The sequence below is a fragment of the Columba livia genome, chromosome Z, assembly GCF_036013475.1.
Source record: "Columba livia isolate bColLiv1 breed racing homer chromosome Z, bColLiv1.pat.W.v2, whole genome shotgun sequence".
Lineage (NCBI taxonomy): Eukaryota > Metazoa > Chordata > Aves > Columbiformes > Columbidae > Columba > Columba livia.
Window position 1 is genome coordinate 82950646 of NC_088642.1, and position 16674 is coordinate 82967319.

Here is a 16674-nt window from a genome sequence, read left to right on the forward strand (position 1 = left end):
TCCACATAAAACAACTGATATTTATTAGGCACCTTCTCTTCTGGACCTACTCATGAACATTTATTTCTGATCCTTTATTTAAACATGAACAAAATAAATCCGGTAAAATGCCGAACTTCAATTAGTTTCATTTAACAACTCCATTCAACACCGTTACTCACATGCAGTAAGAACCTTCAGATAATCTGTAGTTAGGAGTGTCAAACCGCCCTAAATTTCACTGATAACTTGTTTAGAAGTACTGTTTAATTTTCCTTTTCTCGGATTTATTTTTTCAAAGCACAACTATACCTTAATGTTTATGAATGCTTGCAGTTGTGGTGAATTTTCTGAGTTATACAAATACTACGATGTTCTAACACTGAATAGCTTTTCCATACGCGTTCTGTCTCACATGCTCCATCACCTAATACAGTAGTACCAGTAGATAGATTAATTAAGAAGCATTCTCGTTAGTATTTTGCACAGCTGATGTCAATATATAGGGCAAGATCATATCATACTTCACAACTCGTCTAAATTCAGGCTACCACATCGAAATTGACTCAATTTTCAGTTTTTAGCTGCTACCAGCCCAATATGCAAACAACACGAATAGGCTCCAAGGGTCTTTTATTTTGTGCATTGGAAGTTCTTAAGACTGAATATTAAATTTTTAAAAGGAAAAACAACCCATGAATATGTTTCTTATTCCCGTTAAAATAAAAATTATGAGCCTAGAACATACACAAAAGTGAAACAGGTTTCTCAAACTGAAATAGTTCTTGGCTGTCTAGTAGATCCAGACAAATACTGAATGAAGTTTTACCTACTGAAGGGAAAGAGCAAAGCGTTGATAAGTTAGAAGATTCTGCAAAGTAAGACCTTTCAGTGCCACTGTCAATAAAACAACCGGGAATTATTTAAACTTCCATCTCAAGTCTTCCCAGAAGCTTAAAGATGCATTTAATTCAGAAGAACCCTCCATTTGTCATCAACAGCTAAAGAACTGCAAATATCAATCCCTGATTGTGCTATTAAAAATAGAGAAATACAAGGAATCATCTGGATAAAAAAAGCTGCAGTCTTCTTTATATTCATAATATAACCCTCAATGGAGCAAAAAATGAGAAGTTAAAAAGAGATAATTGAATGGCTTGTCTCTCAATATGGGTATCTTCATTTATATTTTCAAGTCCAATAGTAGATGTAGAGCACTAAGAGAACTACAGTACTTTACAGTAACATTAAGTCTCAGCCTCACTGTGTAGGAAGAAATGTTCAGATTTCTGTTTTGTCAGAGATGCTGACATAATAAAATAATTGTTGAGCATTCCTGATTTCAAAACTGTTCTTATTTTTGTATCTGAAAACAAATTTAGAAACAGTTGTGTCCAAAACTGAAACTGCCCCCTGAGAAAGCAAAATGAAGACAGCAAGTTGGACTTTGCACTAGGCTGAAATTTAAAAAAGATGAGAGAATGTGGGATGTTGTCGTCCTAAACCTTTGAAGCCTAGCATTCCCATACACGACTAAAATCACATTGAAAAATAAAAAGTACTCCACTTAACACAGTCCTGAAACTTACTTCATATATTCAAACATCATTACTCTGTCTGCTTCATTGTCAGCTGTCAGGAAAAGGTAATAGACCAACTTTCTGATGACCTGAGATGAAGTCCAGAAAAACCAGGTTCTCGTATTCATGGAGCAATTATTCCCTGGGTCTGGAAACCAGTAACTCTGGAGCCTCCCAAGCCAAAGTTCATAACTGGAGAAGCATGTACAATAGTTCAATGTGCCTACTGCACCTTAGTATTGTCAAAATCTGTTTTTTGGAACACATTTATACCTTTCCCCTTGATAGTATCCTCTGGCATTGAGCTCCACGGTATAATTGGGATGTATATGAAATGGTACCACCACTCTTTCAGCAGAGATCTCCTGCCTGATAATTTAAACTCAACGCCCCTTATCTTCTCTATATGAGAAAAAGCAAAAAAACCATTCCCTATTAATCTTCTCTACACCCTTCACGATTTTATAGGTTTGTCATATTTCTCCCTCAGTCATCTGTTTTCCAAGCTGAGGAATCTTTGTCTAATCTTTCTTTGTCTGAAAAGCATCTCATGCCTGTGATCACCCTCGTAACCCTCCTCTGTGTCTGTTTTTTGATATGGGGTCCAGACTCCACGCAGTGTTCGAGATGGGGGGTACGTAATGAGTGGAACGACCACGTTTCTCTGTTTTGTTCTCAACACTTTGTAATTCCCAACACCCTATTTGCTTCGAGGGTTTGTCACTGCCATTGAGCACCAACTGATGTTCTCAGAAAACTATCCTCAATCACTCCAAGCTCTTTCTTGAGTTGTAATAGCTCATTTAGAGGCCACCATTGTGTTTACAGAGCGAGTTATTTTCCCCATAATTTCACATTTACCAGAACTGAACCTCACGGCGTTCACACAAGCCCTACGGGGAGAGGCTGAGGGAGCTGGGCTTGTTTAGTCTGGAGAAGAGGAGGCTCAGAGCTGAGCTCAGCACTCTCTAGAACTACTTGAAGGGCAGTTCTAGCCAGGTGGGGATTGGTCTCTTCTCCCAGGCAGTCAGCAATAGGACAAGGGGCCATGGGCTTCAACTCTGCCAGGGGAAATTGAGGCTGGAGATGAGAAAGCAATTCTTTGCAGAGAGAGTGGTCAGGCATTGGAATGGCTGCCCAGGGAGGTGCTGGACTCACCGGCCCTGGGGGTTTTTAAACTGAGATTGGACATGGCACTTAGTGCCATGATCTAGTCAATGGACTGGAGTTGGACCAAGGGTTGGACTGGATGATCTCTGAGGTCTTTTCCAACCCAGTCGATGCTGTGATTCTGTGATCATCCAATCATTCAGCATCATGGGATAATTCCCCAACTCAACACAATCACCTTCAGATTTAAGCACTCTAAATATTTTTTTAAAAAAAAAACAGTGAGATTTGTTAGCTTCTATTAATTTCCTTTTTTCTTTCATTTACGACTATGTCTGTGCAGGCCTTAATAAGAATGCACTGGCAAAAATTATTTCATCTGCAAAATATGAACACATTTTTTCCTCTTTTAAACAATTATTAACTTATAAGGGGACTCATCTGGTGCTTTTTAAAAGCACCTGGTAAGCTTGGTGACAACTTGTTGGAAATCCACAGTCTTTTACTGACAAGATCCTTCTTTTTCAGGTAATCTCTTACTCCTTCAATGAATTCTAGGATGTTTTTTTCAAGTTAAACCTCTACTGACTTTCACTCCAGCATACTATATAAATATACATTCCTGATAAACAGGAATCACTATGAATCACTTCTGGAGGCCTTTGAAAGACTATCACATTTAATCTTTTTCCATTTCTCTGATGAAAATAGCTGATTTTAGCAGTGAGTTACATACTAGTTGGTTGTTCTGCACCATCATCTTTGACTTGTTACTGAACCCCGGGCTTAAAAAACATTTCGTCCTGGATATTGATTATTGTATGATATACCAATTTGTCCTCAGATCTTATGTACTGATATGCCCAATTTCAGACAGTTCCTCAGGATTATATCCCCTGTAAAAGAAATTAATAATAATCAAGTGTGGAAACTGGACAAATAATACTGGAAATAATCACATTAGTTGTTCTTATTTGAGCTGAGCCTTCCCTTCGCGTAGAGCTCATCTACCAGCATTATGAGCTTTATTTCATTATTGGCCTTTAGAACTGCAACAAGGTGCTCAAATGCAGTTTTACAGTATCACAGTATCACAGTACGTTTGGGATTGGAAGGGCCCTGGAAAGCTCATCCAGTGCAATCCCCCCATAGAGCAGGAACACCCAGATGAGGTTACACAGGAAGGTGTCCAGGCGGGTTGGAATGTCTGCAGAGAAGGAGACTCCACAACCCCCCTGGGCAGCCTGGGCCAGGCTCTGCCACCCTCACCAGGAACAAGTTTCTTCCCAAATTTAAGTGGAACCTCTTGTGTTCCAGCTTGATCCCATTACCCCTTGTCCTATCATTGTTGGCCACCGAGAAGAGCCTGGCTCCATCCTCATGGCACTCACCCTTTATATATTTATAAACATTGATAAGGTCCACCCTTAGTCTCCTCTTCTCCAAACTAAAGAGCCCCAGCTCCCTCAGCCTTTCCTCACACGGGAGATGCTCCACTCCCTTCAGCATCTTGATTGCCCTACGCTGGACCCTCTCCAGCAGTTCCCTGTCCTGCTGGAACTGAGGGGCCACAACTGGACACAAGATTCCAGGTGTGGTCTCCCCAGGGCAGAGCAGAGGGGCAGGAGAACCTCTCTGACCTACTGACCACCCCCTTCTAACCCACCCCAGGTCCCATTGGCTTCCTGGCCACAAGGGCCCAGTGCTGGCTCATGGTCACCCTGCTGTCCCCAGGACCCCCAGGTCCCTTTCCCCTACACTGCTCTCTAATATGTAATTCCCCAACCTATACTGGAACCTGGGGTTGTTCTTGCCCAGATGCAGGACTCTACACTTTCCCATGTTTTGGGTGATCTTATCGTGATTTTATACGTAACTTGCCAGCATTTATACTCTTTTCTATTTCCCTCACTTGCACAGGACTCACTCTTGCTACAAGCTGTCTTATTGCTTCTATTAGTCTCCTTCACTGTTTTACACTATTTTGCCTTGTTACTTGGAAGTCTGTCCGTGGTGATTTAAACATACCCTGTAGACAGCTTCAATTTTTCAGCTTCTAAACAGAGCGTTCCATTTTTCTCATTTTTGTAGGCCTCTTCGCAACCTATTTTTGACTGTGGTGAGGGCACCCTACGCGTAATAATCAAATACTAAATAACAGTGCTCATACCTCGTGCCAAATTTTCCACGCCGCTCACAACAAAACTGTGTATTTTGTGTATTTTGTGGTGTGTTTTTGCATGTGTTTTGTGAGATTTTTCTTCGCTTCGAAATGCAATTAAATTATGACACTTTGCAGAAACTGGAAGCAACACATCTGAGAATAGCTTACAAGTACTACGGACAAACTACATCAGTACCTGGTATATCATTTATAAATAAGAGACAACACAGAATAATTCAACAGTGGGGCCAAGTCAGGGCCCTTCTTCCCCTAAGCCAGACATCTAAATCTCAGATCTAAATCTCCCCACGTGTGTGGCAGAGGTGATGGAATAATTACTCCAAGTTCGTTTCGAGGGAAACCTTGAGTATTTTGGGCAGGTTATCAAAACATTTCCCAAACAACACTTAAACGGGAACTGTGAAGTGTTACAGAACTGCTAAAGCAAAGGTCCTTTTCCTTCTTCAGCCCAAATGGTTTTTCCTTGACTGAATATGAAGGATTGGCTGAGAACAACAGTGATGCAGAAGCTTCTCAAAGGCCATGGGAATCCTTTATGATTCTTTTATCCTTTATGACAATGTATGGAAAACATACACTCTGATGTCACACTAGTCTGTCCAACACTGTAGAACTGAAAAATACCTGAACACCATAATGTTATCACATGTACTTACAAACACTCCCACACATGTTCTTTGGGGAACGCTTCATCACTTCCAAGGGCTGATGAAATATTTCCACTGAACAGCAGTACCTTATATTACACACACGTTGCAAGTTACTGAAAAAGTGTGTTTTAAAAACAGACGTTGAGTAGTTTATTGAAACTGAACTGGAGTTTATTCCTCTGCTTGTAAACAGGCACGTTTTGCTCTCTACATCCAGCCATAGAGGTCTCAAACCGCTCACAGATACGTCTCAAGAAGCTCGTGGCTCCTCTTTCAAAGCCAACGGGTTTTGAGGATTCTGGTGATGTGGTAAAGCAAGGAAGGCTTGGATGGAGAAATCAAACACTTGAGACGCGGGGTGGAACCACGTCTTGCATGCAAAGGTGTCCTGAGACTGCCACGCACACCTTTATCCCAATGATGGATTGCAGGTGACGCTTTTTACACATCCAAACAAACAACGTCTTTGGAGAAAAAAGACATTATACTTACCGGGAGAGTCACCTTCTTCAAGTGGCATTCCTTTTGGAGCAGTTCATAAACATACTTCGTAATGATCTGGAATGAAAAAAGACAGAAAGGAATGCAAAGAGGTGTTAAACCACTTACAGAAATGACATATGCAGGCAAAGAACTGACAGGCTGGTTGGTTAAACTTCTAAGCACTTGTATACGTGTCGCCACTTATCTGAATTCTCTGCTATACCACTAATTATAGAACTTGGAGCTTTACACAAAACGGTCCCCCCTGTCCCTCAGAAAAGGCTTTTTTTGCCAGTACAAAGACATTTTAACCGTACCTGCGAATCCATCGTGTGCTGCTGTGTGAATAATTACGTGCCTCAAAACTAAGGATTATAACCAATTAATATATACTCGTGGGCACAAGAAAGGCTCTGTTTCGCAAAGAAACACTTTAAAAGCATTTTCTTTCCAGAAGCAGGACTCCTGAAGCCCTGTCCCCCGCAGGTTCGCTCCATGAGCTACGTGGAGAGCGGATCTTTTACTCACCCTCAGCACAAGTTGCTTTGCCATTTCTATTCACCGAACAGGGGAGGGATGGGTCAAGGGTTTCTAAACAGAAGGAAAACCCTGCCTGGTTCCCCACTACGGGGTAGTTTAAGTCTCTTGTCTTCATGTAGAAATAAAATTGAAATTTTAGGCCTGAAACAAAAGGAATTATTTCAAAGAGCAACCGAATAAAAAGAATAAAATACCAACCTGGTCGCAAGGAAAGACTTTCCGTCTCAAACGTGACAAAGTTGTTCACACTTCAAAGGATTGTCTAATATCTAGGGACATTTTTTTTTAACCCCTTCTATATTATAAGAAAAGCCGAGATGCAGATGTAAGAATTCTCTCACTATTATTAATTTGGGAATTAAGCCGAGGAACAAACGAAAGCGCTTTGTCCATATGGGGCTGTAAAAGTGGTTTGGAAGCGGCTGCCTGTATTTCACTGGCTACAGGAGTTAGAAGAAAAACATAAAGCAAAAGGCAAATTAAAGAGGGGGAAAATAGTGCTCATTAAGAGCCTCAAATGGTGCTCACCTTCCCTTTAAAGTTTGAGGAACTATGTTTAAAATCCAGGCAGGACAAGACCTAAGTCCCGAAATATTAATCCGAGTACACCCGGGTACAAACCCAGCTGGTGTTCTTTGGCACGGCCCCTCGAGGCCGCAATTACAGCCACCTGAACACACAGCAGGAACGTTGCCGTGACAAAGTGGTGGCATCTTAACAACGCGCCGCGAACCCCAAAATAGGAGCCGGGGCACCATAAACTTCAGTTCTAATCTTCCAAATGTGCAATTAACAAATAAAGTTCCAACAAAGCCCAAAATTTACACGTGAGCCAAGACAACGTGCAAACGTTTGGAAGGCGTTTGAGCAAATCAGAGGTGATGAGGAAAGCTGATTAAAAATGTTGCTGCGTGCCCCTCCTTTCCACTAAAAACGAAAATTTGTATTAGGATTACGCGAATTCTTCGGCACCCTGCTTAAATATGTTTATTGATAGAATTACCTTTATGGTTTTAAAGAAAATCAGTCTTACTGAACGTTACTATCTACAGGGAAACTGCATTTAGAGGAGGAATTTAGCTGCGAGCGACGGGTTGATTTAAGACATGTTTATCCCCACAGCAGAGTGTTAGGAACATGCATATAGTGTAATTTTACCTCCAGGGCCACACTTTTTATGGTTCGCCGAAATCAGCTCCAGTGTAACGCCAACAAGTAAAGCAGTTAAGTTCCTGCGGTCTCAGATGATGATGTTGTACGGACATTAAAATGAACATGGTGGTAACATGGCCTCAAACACAGGGATTTAGTTTTTCACCCTAAATCAAGGCATCTACTAACCATCAAAACCACCAAAAGAACACTTGGAAGAGAAAAATTGCCTCGAAGAAGAAATATTTGTGACACCACTCAGCCCCTTTTTTTGCAGCTATGTGTTTGTAGCTATTTCTTCTACTCTCTCTCGTTTATTTAGACTGTGATGTCCTCAAGCCAGAACTAAACCTTCGCTCATTTTTGCCACAGCCTGGCTCAGCGGGGCTCTGATCCTAACTGGCTCTTTACGCCCTGCTCTAACTTAATAAACAGTGATAACAGCCCTAAAAATGGGGGTGTTAAACCAGTAGAGCAACCTGCCATAGCAAAGACTCGCACTAATGAATGCTTTTAATAAGAATAAACATGAGGAATGATACAGTAGGTTGGAGGATCAGATGCAGAGTATAAGATTATGGTCCTTGGGCAGTTCAACACGTGGACGGTCCCCACAGCCCCGACAAACTTGACGAAAAACTGCTGTAAATTGCCCCAGGAGATATATACATATATATATATATATATATATATATATATATATATATGTAAAAAAAAAAAAATATATATATGGTTTAGGAAGCAGAAGATTGACAAGTTCATATACCCTACCAATGCCTGGTTAGCCTTACAGGATGTAAAGTACTACACAAAATTACTTGAAGTAGCATCAATGTCCAAAACGTCCCAGGTTTGAACACACCACCCTAAGGGTCAGTTTTCCTGCACTTAGCATGGACTGGCCTGGAAAACCCAGCAAAATCCTGTCCTACCTGGGGATGTGGCTGCGAGTACTGAAAACGCTACAAATCCAACATTACTTTCTCAACCTTATGTTTTTAGTTACTTCTGGTGACTTTATGGCTGATTTGGAATTTTGAAAAAATAACATTTTTCCTTTTTTTTTTTTTTTTTAGTTTTTTTGGATAATATAGATGTTACATTTAAAATTAAGGGGATTGCAGCTAATTAAGCACAGGTGCGACGGCACTTTCCTTCTCGGTTGACTTCCTGGTGTTTCGTAAGTCACATCCTAAAAAGAGCTGGCATATTATTAAAGTCATTAGTAGTCATTATTCCTCTTTTAAGCTTATCAGTTAATCACATTTTAATCTCAATTTAATCTCCTACAGAAACACATATTACAGAAAAAAAAAAATAATGGGGAAATGTACAATAAATAATATTAGCAAAAAGACTTTGGAATTCCAAAGGATAATAATCCCAATCTGAGTTTGGAGCTTATTTTCATTCATTTATTGAAAAAAATAACCCAAACTTTGAAACAGTTGTCAGAGGAAAGTGTTGTTATGTACACAATCACATAGCTTTACAAGTATGGATTGCTTATAAAATTAAAACAACTGTAATAATTAAGAGTGATTTGTGGAGATACTACAGTAGCAGTTAATATTCCAGTGTTGAAGTTGGGCATCTGCTTTGAACTCTTGTCTCCCAAAACCTTTTTATTTCTACAGGCATTAAAAGACAAGGGAACTGCTATATTTTTCTATAGCACCAGTTGGACTCTTACAGATCTACACAGTTTAATTAGGCACAACTTCTGTAAGTAGCAGTGATAGCTTGCGTATCCTGGTATTTTATCGTATAGACCTCAAAACTCTCAAAGGGTGTTGAAAAGCATCTTGTGACTTCTTGCACGAGAAGGTGAGCATGGTTACACTCTGTGAACTCTCCTGGAATGATCACCGGCCATATGGTTGCTCATGACCACAGGTATTTGGTGAGAGAGGCTGTTCAATCCAGTCCAGCGTTAATATCTCATCCAGAACTATCAAGCAACAAATCACCCGGCACAAGCAAACCGCAACACTTGCCAGAGAGCCCTGCTCATGGTATTCACACTAACCTGGGGTATTTGCGTGTTTTTTAAGGCTTTTGCAAACCATAAGTTGTGCCGAGACCATAAGCAGTGTGCTGCCCTGTAATCCAAGGTAATTAGGTTGCTGGTGAGGAGGCAGCACCACCTCTGAGATAGGAAAGGAAAAAGAACCCACAGTAAGGCTTGCTCAAAGTGTGTGAAACGGATGAATGGAGGAAAAAATGGTAGTTGGCTGGAGGGCCGGGCCCAGAGAGCGCTGGTGAATGGGGCTGCATCCAGCCGGCGGTGTCACTAGTGGTGTCCCCAGGGGTCAGTGTTGGGTCCAGTCCTGTTTAACATCTTTATTGATGATTTAGATGAGGAGATTGAGACCATCATCAGCAAATTTGCTGATGACACCAAGTTGGGAGGGAGTGTCGACCTGCTGGAAGGCAGGAGGGCTCTGCAGAGGGATCTGGATAGACTGGAAAAATGGGCTGATTCCAATGGGATGAAGTTCAATAAGGCCAAGTGCTGGGTCCTGCACTTTGGCCACAACAACCCCCTGCAGCGCTCCAGGCTGGGCACAGAGTGGCTGGAGAGCAGTCAGGCAGAAAGGGACCTGGGGGTACTAACGGACAGGAAGCTCAACATGAGCCATCAGTGTGCCCAGGTGGCCAAGAAGGCCAATGGTGTCCTGTCCTGTATCCAAACGAGCGTGGTCAGCAGGACAAGGGCAGTGATCCTTCCCCTGTGCTCTGCACTGGGGAGGCCACACCTGGAGTGTTGTGTTCAGTTCTGGGCCCCTCAGCTCAGGAAAGAGATTGAAGTGCTGGAGCAGGTCCAGAGAAGAGCAACACGACTGGTGAAGGGACTTGAGCACAAGCCCTATGGGGAGAGGCTGAGGGAGCTGGGCTTGTTTAGTCTGGAGAAGAGGAGGCTTAGAGCTGAGCTCAGCACTCTCTAGAACTACCTGAAGGGCAGTTCTAGCCAGGTGGGGATTGGTCTCTTCTCCCAGGCAGTCAGCAATAGGACAAGGGGCCATGGGCTTCAACTCTGCCAGGGGAAATTGAGGCTGGAGATGAGAAAGCAATTCTTTGCAGAGAGAGTGGTCAGGCATTGGAATGGCTGCCCAGGGAGGTGCTGGACTCACCGGCCCTGGAGGTGTTTAAACTGAGATTGGACATGGCACTTAGTGCCATGATCTAGTCAATGGACTGGAGTTGGACCAAGGGTTGGACTCGATGAGCTCTGAGGTCTTTTCCAACCCAGTCCATTCTGCGATTCTGTGTGATTCTGTGTACTTCTTGTGTGAGACACTGCAAACTTCAATCCCATTTTGCAGTATCTCTGCTATCCATTCAGTTTCATTTGAAGTCTATCAGGAAAACACATCCAAACAGGGCAAGTATCTGAACTAAGTGCTATCAAGGTGTTATTGCCTGCTCTGAGGACTGAGGAAAAATCCCAAACCTCCAAAAATTTCATGCTTCTCATCACCTATTCTGACAGGAAGGGGGAAATCCTTTCCAACCATGAAAAGGCACTTAGCCTAGCACAGAAACGTTGTATTCAAACTATGGGAGAGAAGAAACTTTCTTCCCAGCAAAAACCAGTCCTCTTGGAAGGAAACTAAATGGTTTACACTTCAGTTTGACCTCAGTGAGTTCAGGAGCGAGTGTCCCGCTTTCCATAAGCCCAAGGACCTTCTGCCCTAAATGAAATCGCAGCTTCTCTTACTTTTGTTCGACTAGGAAAATGGCCAGAATGAGAGCAGGGACACGTCCTGAGCAGTAAAAACAGTGGATTATGCTCGGCCTATGTCATGGTTTAACCCAAACTAGCAATAAAACCACAATAGCTCCTCGTTCGCACCCCACTCCCCAACCCCAAATAGGGGAGAGAACGGAAAGGGATCGAGAAACTTGCACTGAGATAAACACAGTTTAATAAAATAACAAAATACCAACACGCTACTAGTAAATATATATATATAATAAATAGAAATAGGATATAAAATACCTAATCTCTGCTACCGTTTCATAGCGTTTTCCTAGAGTTTTCCTTTTACTGCAGACAAGGTTGAGAGCAGTAATATGTGTAGGAACCAACACATGTAGTTCCTGTCCTATAGGACAGGAGCCAAACCCCAGTGCTCACATCTGCCCTTCAGAGGAGCTTGAACAGTCAGTTTTCTGGACTAGGTTGGATATAACAAGGTGAATACCTCCAGAAGCACCTTTTCAAAGTGCTAGTGGCCTCAAATATGACATTTGCAAAGTTCAGTAGTCTTATGGGTAACCGGGGGATAGACCTGTGTCATGAGCACTGATCCTTTGTAGGGATCCAGAAAATAACCTATATCTTGATTACGGAGAAATTAAACTGGATGACTTGGATGGATGGCAAAAAGGAGACGGAGGAGGCCACGGAAAGAAAAGAGAAACACATTATCTTATCACAGAGCTGAGATTTTAGCCTTGCATTGCTAAATATTCCGCACAACAGTGGCCAAGCCTATAATTCTGAACACAGTCTACAGAGCAAAAACTGAAACTCCAGGTGGAAACATATTAATGGTTCTGGTACACAAAGCTCTAGTACACATTCTATGGTCCTGGCTCCATATGCATGACTTGTGCTTTTTAAAGACCATGTTGTCCATACACAGGGCTTTCTTCAGGACTGTTTTCAGTTACCAAAAAGCACTGAAATATTCTGTTAGCAGCACAGTTTGTAAAATCTTTGCAATATACCATCCTGAATCCATGTGACCAAAAGACCAACACGTGCATACAACAGTGTGAAAAGGGAAATTAAAGACTAAGAGACAGCGAGACCAACATGTTTAAAGTTACGAAGATCGTGAAGGTACAGAAGGCTGAACATACTTATAAGTTGAGACAAAACCAAAGAGACTCTTCAAAGCACTACCGAGGTCTTTAAACAGCGATAGTCTAGAGAAGACGACAACCAAAAGCATGCCCACAAAGCAAGAAGGCAACTCCAAAATAAATCAGTTTAACATAATGTTCCCCATTTTAAGTCGGTAAGAAACTCAAAGAAGCCTCATAACACATATCAAAACTTGGCGGAGATGAGGAAGAGCTGACCCTCCAGTGAAATTTCCATAGCAGAGACAACCAGGTACATGGACAGCAGATCACAACTCAGCGGCTTCTCTCCTAACACCTACATCCCAACCCAGAGGAGCTGCTTGCAAAATGCCTCCTCAAGGCTGGATTATATGCGAAAATCATATTAAAGAAATGGCGTAGGCCTGTGCGATTTGTGGCCCTTCGCTTCTCAACGGGCACCTCTCTGTAGCCCTGGAAATCGTCACCGTGCTCAGGGATTCACAGATGTGAGCAGTCCCCCGGCTGGTGCGAACCACAAAGTCTTCTGAAGACAATCCAACACTACATGTCCCTCTCTTCTCCCACAAGTGCATCACTCACGACCAAAACTCCAATAACCCCGTCAAATGTTTGGTGTGGTTAACACATGATGAAGAATAAAGCACATGTGACATGACAAAGGATAAATTGTGTGCAAGTCGTTGATGTTATAACAACTCGTATGACAGAGGACAGATTACAAGACCTCAGAGAACCCAAGTTGTCCACACCACTGCCTGCTCCTACAAACTTATAGCAGATTTCTGGGGAAAAAAATGAAACCAAGCAAATTACTGCTTCAATATATTATTCTGGGGTGGACAAGATCCAGCTGGATGGATGTGAGGTTTCCCACATCATGTTCCTCATTCACAGCTGTTCAAAGCACAAACAGAACCCCACCACCACTGCTACTACTCATTACCACCTTCCACTACTCCAGGGACTCAATGTGAATGAATCCCAGAAAGTCAGGGACTGGAAGGGCCCTGGAAAGCTCATCCAGTGCAATCCCCCCATGGAGCAGGAACACCCAGATGAGGTTACACAGGAAGGTGTCCAGGCGGGTTGGAATGTCTGCACAGGAGGAGACTCCACAACCCCCCTGGGCAGCCTGGGCCAGGCTCTGACACCCTCACTGGGAACAAGTTTCTTCTCATATTTAAGTGGAACCTCCTGTGTTCCAGTTTGCACCCATTGCCCCTTGTCCTGTCACTGGTTGTCACCAGAAGAGCCTGGCTCCATCCTCCTGACACTCCCCCTTTCCATATTGATCCCCAGGAATGAGTCCCCCCTCAGTCTCCTCTTGTCCAGCTCCAGAGCCCCAGCTCCCTCAGCCTTTCCTCACACGGGAGATGCTCCACTCCCTTCAGCATCTTGGTGGCTGCGCTGGACTCTCTCCAGCAGTTCCCTGTCCTGCTGGAACTGAGGGGCCACAACTGGACACAATATTCCAGGTGTGGATGAAGACAGAACCGCTCTCCCAAAGCCAACACAGACCAATTCCCACCACGAGTGAGACGGGTTGGCAATGACACCCTCACCTTCTGCCTCCAAAACGTCAACCTGTGAAACGACACTCACCAAACACCTCATCAGATCACCTGTTTTCATTAATTTTTAAAGACCGTTCTCAAAGCGCATGAAAGCGCATGGAGAGTAAGAAAATCTAATGGCAATAATTTTGTTTGTACAGTTTTATTAGTGGCCAGGCTTTTTAGGATAATATAGATGTTACATTTAAAATTAAGGGGATTGCAGCTAATTAAACACAGGTGTGATGGCACTTTCCTTCTCAGTTGACCTCCTGGTGTTTCGTAAGTCGTATCATAAAAAGAGCTGGTACAATATTAGTGTCATTAGTAGTTATTATTCCTCTTCTAAATTTATCAGTTAACCACACTTTAATCTCAGTTTAATCTCCTACAGAAACGCATATTACAGAAAAAAAAAAACTGGGAAAAAGTACAAGAAAAATATTCCAAAGGAATTCCAAAGGATAATCCCAATCTGAGTTTGGAGCTTATTTTCATTCATTTCTTGAAAAAACCAAAATCTTTGAAAGAGTTTGACGAAATTACAGTTGCCAGAGGAAAGTGTCGTTCTGTACATGATCACATAGCTTTACAAGTACAGATTGTTTATAAAATTAAAATAACTGTAATAATTAATAGTGATTTACGGGGATACTACACTAGCAGTTAATATTCTAGTGTTGAAGTCGGGCATCTGCTTTGAACTCTTGTCCTCCAAAAACTTAGTTCTGTTGTGTTTTTTTTATTCTGATTTTTTATTTCTTGCTCAGAAACCACTGAAGTCTGACCATCTCCACCTTCTACAATAGTAATTTGCTATTCTTTGAGCTGAAGCAAAGAAAAATGCAAGGTTTTTAGCTTTCCTGTAGAGAATGCAGAAGCAATTCAACCTCAGGTTCACTTGGCAATCCCACCCTGTGACAGAACTGCACGTAAAATAACAGTTAACACTACTGAGAAATCCACATACGGAACAAAATTAACCTCATTTGCCTTTGTTCTTTTATTCCTTAAAGTAGTACGTTTGATTTGACTCTGTCGAGTACAGCAAGAGATTCACCACCAGCTCCCCAGACCTCTGTCAACTATCAATTCGGACCTGACATAACCAGCTACAACCTCATAAATCTAATTTTCTCAAAAAATGGATCTTTCATGGGTATAGAAAGGAGACTATTTTTTAATTCAGCCCAAGAGATTAGGCCCTTCAGCACCACTAGTATTTTCTAAGAACTTCAAGGCAGCGTACACAAGTTGAAGGTTTTAATCACTAATCTTAAATATAAACAAGTATGAACCACCAGAAGCAATGCGATCACAAGTAATGCATTGTCTTGTTTTATAAGACTTTTCTCCTCATTGGTAAGAAGCAGGTTAAAGCAAAACCAGAAAATAAGCATGAGAGGGAAACAATCCTTATAACATATAGTAGTCTGCACACAACTTCTTCCTCTTCGCAAGTGGAAGAGCAACAAAATTCAGGGAAACAAACGCAGAATGAATTCCGAGTGCCTGCCCTGCGTCACATCTCCAGTGGTGGGACTGACCCCAGCCTTGCTACCGTAGCTTTGCTTGAATAAGCTTTATTTTGACCCCAGAGTGACAAACCTGCCAATAAGCAACAATGAGAGATGCAAAGGAACTTTTTGACATCGTGCTCTTGGACAGACTTACCTAAGAACGGGGACAAACAACAAAAAATCCACCATCCCCACGCCAGAACAAAAAAATCCCAAAAGCTGAATGGACCTTCTAAAGGCTCTGTTCACTTTAAAAATAAAAGAGAAAAAAATCAATGGCATTTTAAAAATCCACAAAAGACCTCGCTTGGATTATAGTGTGGGAGAACAATTCATTAAGATGGAATTGACATTACCTCTAAGGGATTTCTTGCTTTTCCTACTGAAAGCAATTCAATTCAATCTTAACACTGGGTGTGATATTCTGGATTCCGAGCTGACTGATCACAAATAGGATCTCAAGATCTTTTGAGAGAATTAAGTAAAAAACAACGGGGATTTGTCACGAATGCAGCGTATACTGTTGATGTGACTTGACCCAATGTTTTGTTACACGGTCTTTGCTGACACCTGTTGGTTTATTTTTTGTTTTTCTTATTTTTTCCTTTTTAGGAAAGCATCTCTGATTTTATAAATCGCTTGGCAATTATTTGGCTTCAGAAATGGCTTAATTACATAGCCCATCTTATGGAAATTCTTAATTCTCATAAAACATGCACACATAAACATATATAGGTATTAGTACTAAGCAGGGACGTCAATCAAGCACCTTGCGCTATAAGCAATTACACATCAGCAGAAAGTGTGACCTGTGTCCCCAAGCTGAGATTGGAAACAAAAGGATGAAAAGGCTGCAAAACAGAGAAGGAAACTTTAAAAAGCCTAAAAGAATAACAGAGGAACAAATATAAACCAGGTTTACAAACACACTTCAATATTCCAACTCAATAACTAAAATTTAGGATTATTGTATCTAAGTTTCGCCTTAGAAATTAGTTATGAAAAGGGATCTGGAAGAAAGAGCAGCAGCGGTTTTGATTATATGAAGTATTATTGAAAAAA

At 41.8% G+C, this 16674-nt stretch overlaps 1 protein-coding gene across 5 annotated transcripts in view; it reads right to left on the bottom strand.

The window, feature by feature from the left end:
• The window catches only part of ARB2A (ARB2 cotranscriptional regulator A), a 264973-nt gene that overhangs the window by 201678 nt on the left and 46621 nt on the right, over positions 1–16674 (bottom strand). For all 5 annotated transcript variants that reach the window (XM_065046978.1, XM_065046977.1, XM_065046979.1 and 2 more), the window contains one exon: positions 5997–6062. In XM_065046978.1, the coding sequence (XP_064903050.1) occupies positions 5997–6062 (66 nt within the window). The remainder of the gene's footprint in view (positions 1–5996; positions 6063–16674) is intronic.